This window comes from Phacochoerus africanus, chromosome 11 (genome assembly GCF_016906955.1).
Source record: "Phacochoerus africanus isolate WHEZ1 chromosome 11, ROS_Pafr_v1, whole genome shotgun sequence".
Classification (NCBI taxonomy): Eukaryota; Metazoa; Chordata; class Mammalia; order Artiodactyla; family Suidae; genus Phacochoerus; species Phacochoerus africanus.
In genome coordinates, this window is record NC_062554.1 from 131245770 (window position 1) to 131259797 (window position 14028).

The 14028-nt window shown below is 43.9% G+C and overlaps 1 protein-coding gene across 1 annotated transcript in view; it reads left to right on the top strand.

The window, feature by feature from the left end:
* Nucleotides 1-14028, top strand: part of KCNH1 (potassium voltage-gated channel subfamily H member 1) — a 387725-nt gene that overhangs the window by 32749 nt on the left and 340948 nt on the right. Inside the window, exon 3 of the mRNA XM_047753552.1 lies at nt 2960-3066. Coding sequence (XP_047609508.1) covers nt 2960-3066 — 107 coding nt within the window. The remainder of the gene's footprint in view (nt 1-2959; nt 3067-14028) is intronic.

A 14028-nucleotide genomic window follows, 5' to 3' on the forward strand; every position in this document is an offset into this window, starting at 1 on the left:
TGTAGTGTAGGTTGCAGATGCGGCTCGGATCCCGTGTTGCTGTGGCTGTGGTGTAGGCCAGCGGCTACAGCTATGATTTGGCCCCTAGCCTGGGAACCTCCATATGCCACGGGAGTGGCCCTAGAAAAGGCAAAAAGACAAAAAAAAAAAGAAAAAGAAAAGAAAATCAGGCTAATAGAGCCAACTTTTTCTTTTACTTACAATTCCAAGAGACTTATTTAATTCTCTGAAGGTGTCCCTTCTCTAGGAATAAACATGCCTTTGTGCTTGCTTCATCCCTCATAGTGGAGGAGCCTCTTTGGCTTATTTCTTGCCTTGCAGGCATCTGAAATCTAATGGCCAGGCAGAGGAAACTTACACCTACTGCTGAATGACAGCTTGAAGAAATACACAGGAGTAAGGAAAGCTGGGTGTAGCTATGGCACTTCCTTTATTTAAAGTCTCCATTTTGCAGGGATTAGTTTTTTCTCCTTGGGAGGGAAATTGCCAGCATTATACTTGCCATCACATGACTGAAGTGGAGGTCACCTATGTGGCAAATCCACTCAGAAAGGGAGAGTGGGAGGAAGCGAAAAAGACCTTTGAGCCACCGGCTGAGTGAAATGGTGATGGAGCGCAAGTGTTTACCTCTCGGAGGAACCCTCTTGTTCTCGAGCGCGGCAGAGTTAGTCTTGATCCGTCTTTCTTTTAGAAGGAATTCGACAAGCTCCATTATCTGTTTTCCTAGATGAAGAGCCCAGCCCCAAAGTGGAGCCCTCTGTGGCGCAGGCACACGGGACACCACCATCTCTCGGTGGGCTGGGAAGGGACATAATAATGAAAGTGACACGGAATTCATAAAGCCAACAGGGAGGGCGCTCTGCTTGCAGGGTGCTGGGAAATTGGAAGCTTGCAGTAAGCCCATGCCTGTTCTCTTCTCAAGCTAAGCCAGGTGCCTGACTTGGTGGTTTAGGAATTGTACTTGATCGCCTCTGAGGTTCTTCTTAGCTCTGAAATTCTAGGATTCTGTGATTCACGTCGTTAAGAAAGAGCTGGATTGCATTCGGTATGCACAATTTTAGACGATGGCTGTGAGTTGTTTGGGAACCCCTGCTGCTGCTTTTGCATTACCTAAGCCTTGAGGGCTGAGCGTGGCTGTCCTTCCCTGTTCTTCAGACCACATTCGGTGCCAAGGCCCAAGGAAATGGACAGTCCTGGTGGTTTTTCTGCCTCTGCTGAGAACCAGAATTACTAGGCAAGAGCATCTGCTATCCAGAGGCTTCCTCTAATTATTTTTTTTAATATTGCTTATTTACCCTGATAGTTTACTTTTCTCCAAATGTACCGAGTATGGAGATGTATTAGAAAGAATTTGTGGGAGTTCCTGTCATGGCCCAGCAGAAACGAATCTAACATCCATGAGGACGCAGGTTCGATCCCTGGCCTCGCTCAGTGGGTTAAGGATCTTGCATTACCATGAGCTGTGGTGTAGGTCGCAGATGTGGCTTGGATCCCGAGTTACTGTGGCTGTGGTACAGGCTGGCAGCTGTCGCTCTGATTCCACCCCTAGCCTGGGAACCTCCATATGCTGCAGGTGAGACATTTAAAAAAAAAACAAAAAAAAAAGGAAGAATTTGTAGGATTTTATCATTTTGATTTTTTCAACCTAGTGCTCCTTTTTCTTTTCTTTTCTCTTTCTTTTCTTTTCCTTTCCTTTTCTTTTTTCTTTTCTTTTTTTGTAGTGGAGTAAGAAAAAGAGCTGCACAGACAGTGGCTGACCCTTCTGTTTGATGACCCTTCTGTTTCTTTCCTTAGCGGTGTCTTGATGTTTACAGCCTCAGATTGCATCCTTTCTCTTGTTTGGTTGGTGAATTTTTGTGATTTTTTTCCCTTATTCTTTTGTTTATTGAAACTGAGAAGAGGACAAAGCTGTGGTTCAGCCTCATTCTGCCGGCTTGCTCGGGCCATTCCCCCAGCCTTGTATTTCTAAAAGGCAGATCTGATTATGTTACTCTTTTGCCTAAAACTCACCCATGTCTCTCCCCACACTGCTTTTGGGATGAAGTTGAAACTACTTCACCCTGCTGGTGATGCCGCGGTCTCTGTCCTGATCTGGCCCCTTCATGTCCCTCCTATTATCTGTTGCCAGTTCCCCTCACTGTCTGCAGTCCAGGCGTACTGAACTCACCCGCATTCAGGTTCCAGAATTTACCTCGCTCTCAACTCTGTGCCCTTGCACATGCTCAGCTTTTTGCCTAGAATGTTGTTTTCCCTCCATTTCTCAGCTAGCCTCTCCCTGCTCTTTAGAGCTCATTTGTCTGGCCTCCGAGAAGCCTCCTCTGACCGTGCAGACATCCTGCCTGTTCTTTGTGTTGTGATTCCTTACGTGCTGGTCATACTGTTCCCTAATCGACTGTTCCAACCTACTCTTTTCTAGTGGGTCTCACTCATTAAACTGTTAGTTTGGGGAGTTCCCGTTGTGGCTCAGTAGTTAACAAACCTGACTCGTATCTATGAGGACCCTGGCCTCGATCAGTGGGTTAAGGATCTGGCATTGCCATGAGCTGTGGTGTAGGTTGCAGACCTGGCTTGGATCCTGCACTGCTGTGGCTCTGGAGTAGGCTGGCAGCTGTAGCTCCGATTTGACCCCTAGTCTGGGAACCTCCTTATACTGTGGGTGCGACCCTAAAAAAATTAGACAAAAAGACAAAAAAATAAAAATAAAAAACTGTTGGTTTGGAGGGGTCAATACTGGAGTCTTGATCCCAGTTCAATCAGTAAATCTTTTTTGTTTGAACAAATGTTCTCAGTGTATGCATGTGTGTGTGCGTGTGTGTGCGTGTGTGTGTGTGTGTGTGTGTGTGTGTGTGTGTGTGTGTGTGTGTGTTCCCAGTGTTGGGTATAGAACAGGTATTTAACCTATGCTTGTAGAATAATAAATACTTGTTACTCTAACGCGGGCTCTTTGATTGATTTGCAGTTTTATGTACGGGGAGCTGACTGATAAAGATACCATTGAAAAGGTGCGGCAAACATTTGAGAACTATGAGATGAACTCCTTTGAAATTTTGATGTACAAGAAGAACAGTGAGTATTCGGACCGTTCTGAACCCTACCTTCATGTGCTTGGAATTGTCAAGTATCTCGTCCTTCCCTGTTGCTGGCTTCGGTTTCCTTTTCTTTCATCAGCTCAGTGTTGTTCCTTGCAGCCATGTGTGTGTTGGGTTACATCGTGTGGCTGATGAGTCCCTCTTCTGCACGGGAGCATCTGCACTCTCTCGAGCTGATTCAGTCTGCCTCATCTCTTTTATGCCAAGATTTAGTGTTTTTCCTATGGGCGAGTTGCAGACTTAAGGCACTTGTAGGGGAAGCAAGAGGTGGCTCAGAATCTGTTCCTTTGTTCTTCTCTCCCTGTAGCACCTGGTGCAGCAGGTAACACCAGTAGATGTGTCCCATTAAGGGTTTTGGAATACAATTTCGTTTCCCTGGTGACCCCAGTTTTCTACGGAGATATTCGCAGTCACAGTGTATTGGTACTTTGTATTTGTCCGTAACCATTTCCAAAAAGTATATTGATGAAGAATCTAGGTCTATGCACAAGTATAAAAACTTGCTTTTCAGTTAGTGGTTTCCTGCTGAATAGATGAATTATATCAGAAGAATGGAAAGTGGGCCTTATGGAAGCATGGCTGCAGCAGGGCTGCAGAGGTGTTGAACAGTACTTTGTCTCTGTCTTTGCAAACACTTTGGTTTGTAAAATATCCTTTTCTTTATATGGAGGTCATAGGTTCAATAGAACCTTCCAGATGGGGCATGAGGATAAGTGTTTATTGGGGGGCATTTGGAGTAATATGTCTTGCTTTGGAAAGCAAAGGACACACATTGCTTTTATCGAGAAGAATCTGGACTTGTTTTCCAAGCTGGAGTGTCGGAGCAGGCAACTGAGGGGATGCTTTGCATGGGTGCTGACCTGTGAGATTAGCTTTGGGCATCAGCAACTCCAAGGGGGCTGGTCCTGCAGCTTTTGAGCTGAAGTCAGTGGCCTCGCTCCATTGCCCTCCTTCAGCCAGAAAGTCTCGTCCCTGCCCCGCTACCTACCCTGCTTCCTACCCTGAGACATTTAGCCAAATGGGCCTGAGAGGAATGAGGGAAAAGCCTGTGCATGGCCCTCTGCCAGCAGCTCTTCCTCTCCAGGGAACACAACTCAAAGGACAACCTCTTCCCAGGAGCGTGCCAGCAGCGCTCTCATGGGAGGAGACGCTGTGCTTACGCCTCGAAGCAAGGGGGCGAGTTCCAGCGTTTCCACACTGACAGCTTCGTGTCCTGGACAGTGTGGATTTCCCCACGTCGCAGAATATTCCTTGAGGGGGTGTATCACAAAAACAAGGCCTTGCCTTTCTCTTCTGTTTCAGCGTTTTCAAGCTTCGTTAGATCATGCATTTAACTGTCCCCTGTCTAACTGTACATGTTGGGTGCAAAAGGGAGAAACGGCAACATAATTATTACACAGAGTTAGTGATTCCATTTGCCATTCTCTTCAGTGAGCATACACCCCAGGGCGAGTCTGAGATGGAGCAGGGGGGTCTGCTGGTCCCTCGGTGGCCTCTGGGCTGAAGGCTTCATGTCTTGAGTGTCTCATGTACTGAAGGCGATTCTGGTATTTCCGGTTCTGTATCTTAGGTAGACATGGCTTATGCACGTAAGTCAGGTGATTCAGCTGATGTTTTTACCGAAGACATCAGCATCTCTTCCCTCCCTGGAGGTTGCGGTGGGCTCACTGAGAGAGACAGACGCATGCCAGTCTCCAGAGGGGCGTATCAGCCTGGGGACCAGATTGTACCTCCTAGGGGATAATGAGGCGTGCTCACAAGCGATTGTGGTCACATGTAATTTTTACCTTTTACTCTTTGATGTTAGAAAATACACTCGCCCGTAGAAGGTTTGATTCCACTCCTTTTAAACATGTTGACTCTCTAAGCCCTGTGAAGTAGGCATGGCTGACGTTGCTTATCTCCATTGTATAAGAAGGTAAATGCTCGCCTGAGGTCACACAGAGACGGGACCTGCTTTCCAGTGTTTGCTTGATGGCCATTATGTCCAGACTGGGTCAGTTTAAAAAAATTTTTTTTGTTATTGACGTATAGTTGATTTACAAAGTTCTGTTGATTTCTGCTGTGCTGCAAAGTGACCAGACTGGGTCAGTTTAAGTGAGGGCCCAAGGCAGGGCCACCACAGGGGGTGGTACAGGCTACACCCGTGATAGGAAGCAGCAGGAAACCACATGCTAAGTCCTTGGTACCCCCTGGCTTGGAACGGCATCTGTGCTGAGGGAGGAACTTCTCTTTCTAGTTCACACAAAGCTGTCCGGTGAGCGAGCAGGGCTTCCGTCCAAGGCTCAGCCTGTATGTAAAACATGAAGCAAAAATTGATGCATGTAGCGTTGGTTTCTTCCCAAGAACCTGTTCACTGCCCCCAACTCCTCCAAATCCCACTGTCTCTGGAGGAATTTAGAAACTTTAAATTATTTTTTAAATCTGGCAAGTTTACAGTTGTACCAAATTATATGCTTTTTTTTCCCTAAGAGCTTTCTATTGACCAACTATGGGCATACCTCAGAGAGATTGTGGGTTCGGTTCCCAGTGCATACAAAACTTATGTTTAGGAGTTCCCATTGTGGCTCAGTGGGTTAAGGAACCAACATAGTGTCTGTGAGGATGTGGGTTCAATCCCCAACCTTGCTCAGTGGGTTAAGGATTTGGTGTTGCTGCAAGCTGCAGTGTAGATTGCATCCAGTGCTGTGGCTGTGGTGTAGGCCTCAGCTGCAACTTGGATTCCACCCCTAGCCTGGGAACTTCCATATGCCACAGGAGCAGCCCCCAAGAGAAAAAAATGACAAAAACTTATGTTTACACTATACTGTAGTCTGTTAAGTGTGCGATAGCATTATGTCTTAAAAAACCCCCAAACCCTAATGTATATACCTTAATTAAAAGTAATTACTTATTGCTAAAAAACGCTAGCCACCCATCTGAGCTTTTGGTGAGTTATCATCTTTCCGCTGGTGCGGTGAGGGTGGGGTTTGAAATATTTCGAGAATTACCAAATTGTGACACAGAGACGTGAAGCGAGCCATGGCGCCAGTAGACTTGCTCAGTGCAGGGTTGCCGCAGCCTTCCACCTGTAGAAACGACCCGACGTGTCTGTGAGGCGCAGTAAGGTGAGGTCTACCAGGACCCTGTCAGACGCCAGGCCTGCTGCTAGGAGCATGGCTGTGACAAGCCTCTGCTCTTACAGCATTTGCAGGATGGGAGGGCAGCATCCACAGTATGGAGCTCTGAGTATTTTGATGGCACCACCCCATACGGCTGTTCCTCAACCCCACCTTCGGAGATCAGGGAAGGAAGTCTTTGCTAGCAGGCAGGAAATCCAGGCCGAAACCGAAGGATGGGTGGGGGTCAGGTGGAGAGAAGGACAAAGAGTATTCTGGGCTGATGACAGGCATGGGGAGGAGGCAGCGGGAGAGAGTGAGCCCCGAAGTTTCAAGAGACACAAGCAGGGATCCTCAGCCTTTGACATGTACGGGAAGTCACCTGCAAAGCAAACTACATCATTAGGTCTGCGGAAAGGCCTGAGCTTGCTCCAGGCGATGCCAATGCTGCTGGTCGCCGTAGCACACTCTGCGTAGCAAGGACAGGAGGCAGCTGTAGTGAAGGCTGACCTCTCACGGCTGGATCCCCTGCAGCCAGCATGGCACCTGACCCAGAAAGCGCTCCACCTGAACTCATGGAGTAATTAAATCAATCTATAAAGATACGAGGGGTCACCAGTGAAGCTGGAGAGGTTGGGGAGGGCCGGTTGCACGGCCCCATTCAAGAGTTGAGAGTTTGTTGTAAGAGCGAAGGTAGTGGGGAAGGTGGGGTGAGAGGCGTTGAGGGGTTTCCGAGCGGGGCTAAGTGTGTGATAATCAGATTTTCGTTTCAGAAAGATGACTCCATTGGAGTGTGGAGATGGAATTCAGCATTTGAGACTGGAAGTGGGGCATGTGTCAGGAATCGCCTTGACAATGGCAGGACGACTGGGGCCCTGGGGATGGGGTGGGAGCGAAGGATCAGGAAGAGGCAGCTGTGATGCAGAGGTTGTCCAGGGGAGAGAGGAGAGGAGGCTGAGTGTGGGGACTTTGCCAGTGGTACCCACTGACCGGCAAGGATACGTAGGGAGCAGGAGCTCCATAAGTGTTGGCTGAATGACTTGGAGCGGAACTTGCTAATTACCAAGAGCGACAGAAGCGTGATTCAGAGTGAGGCCTTTGGCGCCAAGGAGCAAGGCCCGTGTGGCTGAACTGACCAGAGGTGGACCTGGAGGAGCAGGCTGAACAGGGATGGATGGGAAGGGATGGCAGAGTTTGCTCCTCTTGTCACCATTTGTAGTTCAATAGATGGGAACGCTTAGCATTTTAAAGCAATACAAAGACCCACGGGGGAAGAGTCACCCCTGCGATTTTGAAATGTGAAATGTCATCATTTAAAAGAATGTTATTTTTTTTGCTCTGATTTTTAAATGAATGCATTTTTACTATGGAGAACACACCTGAAGGCTTAGAGAAGAAAAACAATCACTCCAAAGACTTGGAAAACTGTGTCTATACTATTAACTTTTTGGTGTTTTGTCTTGTACCTATTGGGTAATTGAGACCTTGGCATGTGTACAATTTGAAATCATACATTTATTTCATCTTTTATCATAAAAATATCCTTTTCATTTAAACTCCTCATAGAATTTAGAACGAATTTTATTCACACTGCCTTTATTGTTGGATATTTATGAGGCTCTACATTTTTTTTTATTAAACATAATGCTGAGGTGAATGCTTTTTTGCAAAGATATTAGTTGACATCCTGAAATATTTCCTAGAAGTTGAAAATTACTGTGTCAAAGAATGTGAACCAAGCCTTTTGAGACATTTTGCCAAATGGTGTTCCAGAGTTGAACCCATTTCCAAGTTCACTTGCAGATTGTGTCTGACTCATTGGACTGCTCCAGCATTGAATAGTGCAACTTTTAAATGATTGATTGCTTGTAATTACATTGTTTTTGTTTAATGAGTATTTTTAATGCTAGTGAGACTGAAGCACTTTTCCTATTCACATCTGTTTAAAATTACCTTTTTATGTTAATTGTTCAGATTCTTTGCCACATGTTCTATTTAATTCTTGCTCTCTCTTCCTTTCTCTTCCTCTCATTTCCCTTCCTTTCTTCCTCCCTCCCTTCTTTCTTCTCTTTATTTTTTCCTTTTTAGGGCCGCACCTGTGACATATGGAAGTTCTCAGGCTAGGGGTTGAATGGGAGCTGTAGCCACCCGCCTATGCCACAGCCACAGCAACTCGGGATCCAGGCCACGTCTTGAACCTACACCACAGCTAACGGCAACGCCTGATCCTTAACCCAGTGAGCAAAGCCAGGGATCAAACCCACATCCTCATGGATGCTAATCAGGTTCGTTTATTGCTGAGCCATGACGGGAACTCCTTGATTTCCTTTATACACTCTTAATAAATTGTTTTGATTCTTTTTTTCCTCCCTCTAATTTTTTACCATTCGTAAGGACAACTGTGTAGAAAGGCTCTGCTCTTGATAAGCATGAGTGATTATTTTACCTTTTGAGGAGTTGGGAGTAATTAGTGGAAGCCTTCACAGTGTGTTTTGGAATGAGTGTGTAGAATACTATTACATATCTTGGGGACTGGATTTTTTTTTTTTTTTTTTATCTTTTTAGGGCCGCACCTGTGGCATATGGAGGTTCCCAGGCTAGGGGTCTAATTGGAGCTGTTGCCACCGGCCTACACCAGAGCCACAGCAATGCCAGATCTGAGCCACATGTGTGACCTATACCACAGCTCACAGCAACGCCGGATCCTTAACCCACTGAGCGAGGCCAGGGATTGAATCCACAACCTCATGGTTCCTAGTCGGATTCGTTTCCTCTGCGCCACGACAGGAACTCCAGGGACTGGATTATTTGTAAGGTTTCTTTCTATCTATTGGCCAGTCTGACCAGTAAACCTGGATGTTTCGGTATTGCCACGTATTTCGTATTGTTACTTAGCTCATTATTAGTATGCTGGACAATTTTCTTAGTCAAAGACAGTCATCATTAATGAACTCCTTCAGCAGATACTTAGGGGTCACTTTTGTTTGAGTTATTTGTAAATTGTGGAGATTAAGCCCTTGTCGGTTGCATTGTTTGCAACTATTCTCTCCCATGTTCTGTATGTTGTCTTTTCACTCTTTTTTTTTTTAAATGGTTTCCTTTGCTGTGCAAAAGCTCGTAAGTTTGCTTAGATCCCATTTGTTTATTTTTTGTTTTATTTCTATTACTTTGGGGGACTGGCCTAAGAAAACATTTGTACAATTCATGTCAGAGGATGTTTTGCTTATGTTCTCCTCTAGGAGTTGTATGGTGTCCTGTCCTATGTCTAAGTCTTTAAGCCATCTGGAGTTTATTGTTGTGCATGGTGTGAGGGTGTGTTCTAGTTTCATTAACTGACATGCAGCTGTCCAGTTTTCCCAGCACCACTTGCTGAAGAGACTTTTTCCCATTTTATGTTCTTGCCTCCTCTGTCAAACATTAATTGACCTTGTGGAGTTCCCACTGTGGCTCAGAGGTTAATGAATCCGACTAGGAACCATAAGGTTGCAGGTTCTATCCCTGGCCTCGTTCAGTGGGTTGAGAATCTGGCATTGCCGTGAGCTGTGGTGTAGGTCGCAGACGCGGCTCGGATCCCACGTTGCTGTGGCTGTGGTGTAGGCCAGTGGCTACAGCTCTGATTCGACCCATAGCCTGGGAACCTCCATATGCCCCCAGAGCACTCAAGAAATGGCAAAATGAGACCAAAAAAAAAAAAAAAAAAGATTAATTGACCATAGATGTGTGGGTTTATTTCTGGGCTCTCTATTCTGTTTCATTGATCAGTATGTCTGTTTTTGTACCAATACCACATTATTTTGATTATTGTAGCTTTGTAATGTTGTCTGAAGTCTGGAAGAGTTATGCCTCTACTTTTTTTTTTTTCCCCCTCAAGTTTGTTTTGGCAATTCTGGGTTTTTTATGGTTCCATATACATTTTTGGATTATTCATTCTAGTTCTGTGAAAAATGTCATGGGTAATTTGATAGGAATCATATTAAATCTGTAGGTTGCTTTGGGTAGTATGGCCATTTTAATGATATTAATTCTTCTAATCCAAGTGCCTGGGATATCTTTCCATTTCTCTAAATCCTCTTTAATTTCCTTGATTAGTGTTTTACACTTCTCAGCATATAAGTGTTGCACCTCCTTGGTCAGGTTTATTTCTAGTTATTTTTGCATGTGTGATTTCAAAGGGTATTGGTTTTTTATATTCCTTCTCCTTTTTTTCTTTTTATGTCTGCACCTGTGGCATATGGAAGTTGCTGAGGTAGGGGTTGAATTGAAGCTGCAGCTGCAGACCTACACCACAGCCATGGCAATGCTGGGTCTGAGCCACATATGCAACCTATGCCATAGCTTGTGACAATGCTGGATCCTTAACCCATTGACTGAGGCCAGGGATTGAACTTGCATCCTCATGGAGACTATGTTGGGTCCTTAAACTGCTGAGCCACAATGGGAACTCCTATATTCCTTTTCTAATATTTCATTGTTAGAATATAGAAATGCAACCGGTTTCTGAATATTAATCTTGTATCCTGCTGCTTTGCTGAATTCATTGATTAGATCAAGTAGTTTCTGTGTGGTGTCCTGTGGGTTTTCTATTTATAGCATCATGTCATCTGTATGTAGTGACAGTTTTACCTCTTCTTCAACCTAAATACCTCTTATTTCTTCTTTTTCTTTCTTTTTTTTTTTTCTGTCTGATTGGTATGGCCAGGATTTTAAATGATAAAAACAGTGAGAGTGGGCATTCTTGTCGTATTCCAGGTTTTAGTGGGAAGGCTTTCGGATTTTCTCCTTTGAGTATTTTATTGGCTGTGGGTTTGTCATAAGTGGTTTTTATTATGTTGAGATGTGTTCACTCTCTCTATATACGCTTTGGTAAGAGTTTTTTTAAATCATGAGTGGATGTTAAATTTTGTCGAATGTTTTTTCTGCATCTATTGAGATGATCATGTGGTTTTTGACTTTTCTTTTGTTAATGTTGTATACATGTTGGTTGATTTTTATATGTTGAACCATCCTTGTGAACTTGGGATGAATCCCACTTGGTCATGGTGTATGTTCTTTTTGATGTGTTTTTGGGTTTGGTTTGCTAAAATTTTGTTGACAATTTTCGAATCTGTGTTCATCAAAGATAGCGGCCTATAGTTTTCTTTCTTGGTAGTATCTTTGTCTGGTTTTGGTATTAGGGTGATGGTGTCTTCATAGAATGTCTTTGGGAGTGTTCCTTCTTCTTCAGTCTTTTGGAAGAGTTTAATATGATCAGTATAATTTCTTCTTTGTATGTTTGGTAGAATTCACCTGTGAAGATGTATGGTCCTGGACTTTTGTTTGTGGGGAGGGGAGTTTTAAAATTACATATTCAATTTCATTTCTAGCAATCAGTCTGTTCAGAAGGTCTATTTCGTCTTGATTCAGTTTTGGTGGGCTATTTGTTTCTAGAAAGCTGTCCATTTCTTCTAGGTTGTCAAATTTGGTGACATATAATCGTTCATAGTATTATCTTATTTTTGTGTGTGTGTGTTTCTGCAGTATCAGTAGAGATTTCTCCTTTTCCATTTTGTATATTGTTTATTTGGGTTCTCTCTCTTCTTGGTGAGTCTGGCCAGAGGTTTGTCAATTTTGTTTGCCCTTTCAAAGAACCAGCTCTTGGTTTTATTTTGATTTTTTTCTATTTTTTAAAATCTAGTGGCAACTTTTGTGCTGGCCAGTTGGGCTTTCCGTTTTTCAAACAAGAAAGTCAGGAAGTGTGTCAAAGCAGTTCCCCCTTTAGATGACACTTCCTAGCATGTGATTGACTCCACAACCCTTGACATGGCTGGTGGCTCCCGTCTGGGAGCTGTGGATCAGCATCTCCGGCAGAGCAGCCCCGGGAAAGGCAGCTTAGAGCAAAGGAGAAACTCCTGGCCAGCTCCCTATTGATTACCTACTGCCGGCCTATGGGTTTGAGCCAAAGAGATCTCGATATAAGGAACAGACTTTGGGAGTTGCCGTTGTGGCTCAGCAGGTTAAGAACCTGACATAGTATCTGTGAGGATGTGGGTTTGACGCCTGCCCTTGCTCAGTGGGTTAAGAATCTGGCATTGCTGCAAGATGTGGGGGAGTTTGCAGATGTGGCTGAGATCTGGAGTTGCTGTGGCTGTGGCATAGGCTGATGGCTGCAGCTCCTGTTCGCCTCTAGCCCAGAACTTCCACATGCTGTAGGTGCAGCCCAAAAATAAAAAAATAAAAAATAAAAAAAAAAGAAAGAAACCGACTCTGCCTTTGAGGAGATGACAGTGCAGTTTTGGAGGTAAATCTAACAGGAAAACAATCATCTTTTGCCTATTTTCCAAACAGATTGTCTTTTACTTATTCTGTAGTAGAAGCTGCTTATGTGTAAGGGAAATTGACCCTAGATCACACACATATGGAAAACTATTTTTCGTATTTTTTTTTTTTTGTATCTAAAGACCTTTTAAATGGCATATAGAAGTAAAAAAATGTCAGTCTTTTCCTTTACGGTTCTGAGCTTTATATTATTTAGGGAGCTGTCTCCTTACCCAATTAATAAAAATATCTTTCATTTTTCCTTCTGGTACTTGTGTAGCACTATTCGCTATCATCCAGCTCTTTCTTTCCAATTTGAAATGCTCTTTTTCAGTGTGCTAAATTCTTACACATTCATGGGTTTACTTCTCTCCTCTCTTTTTTTTAGGAATCCTTTTGTAATTTGTTAGCTATGTGGGATTGTTAAAATGCTTTCCCAATTGCGTTCCCCATATTTAAAATGGAGATAAATAATATCATAGTGGCAATTCCACCTCATAGAAGGTTCGGAAAATTAAACCATGATGTGTCAGGGTTTGGCTCCACTGTAAGTACTCAATAAATGATACAATTATTCTCATTGTTCCTTGTTTTAGGGTTGGTGTCAATGGCTCCTAATTGCTATAGTATGTAGTCCCTGCCATTAGTTTTCTTTTCAAAAATTTCAAAAATTTCTTGACTGTTCCTTTACCTTTATTTTTCTGTTTGAATTTCAATTCATTCTGCTCTGAGAAAAACAAATGAAAAGAAGAACAATTGAGATTCCGGTTGAACTTGCATTACATTCATATCTTAAAAGGGGAGGCTTGACATCTTACAGAATTGAATAGTCTCATCTACAAACAACATAACTCTTTCCATTTATTTAGGTTTTGTTTGTTTGCTCTTCGATCAAATTGAAATTGCATTCAGGCTTAAGCCTTGAATTTTCTAGCTTTTCCCTTGTTATGGTTGGGCCCCGCCCTTTTCTCTGTGAACAAGTGGAGACAGCGCTGGGATTTCATTACCGCCTTAAGATACAGTCCCTTTTGAAGTCTTCTAAACACCCTGCGGTGAGATTGAACAGGTGAGGAATTTAGAAGGAAGAAAGAAAAGTAATAGTTTTGACTGTTTATGTATCAGACCTTTTAACTTTCTAAAGCAGGTCTATTATCCCCATTTTACAAGTAAGGAAGCAGTTCCCGAGAGTAGGTAGTGATGCGGCCAAAGCACACAAGACATGAAGACATAGGCTTGGGGTTCTGGTCAGATATTCTAACGGCCAGTGGCCATTCTTCTTCCCCCCATCCCTTCCCACATTCTTTTTTTTTTTTTGTCGTCTTTTTAGGGCTGCATGTGTGGCATATGGAGGTTCACAGGCTAGGGGTCGAAGTGGAATTGTAGTGCTGGCCTACACCACAGCCACAGCAACGCCAGATCTGAGCCATGTCTGTGACCTGCACCACAGCTCACAGCAAGGCTGGATCGCTAACTCATGAGAGAGGGCAGGGATGGAGCCTGCTTCCCCATAGATGGTAGTCAGATTCGTTTCTGCTGAGCCACGATGG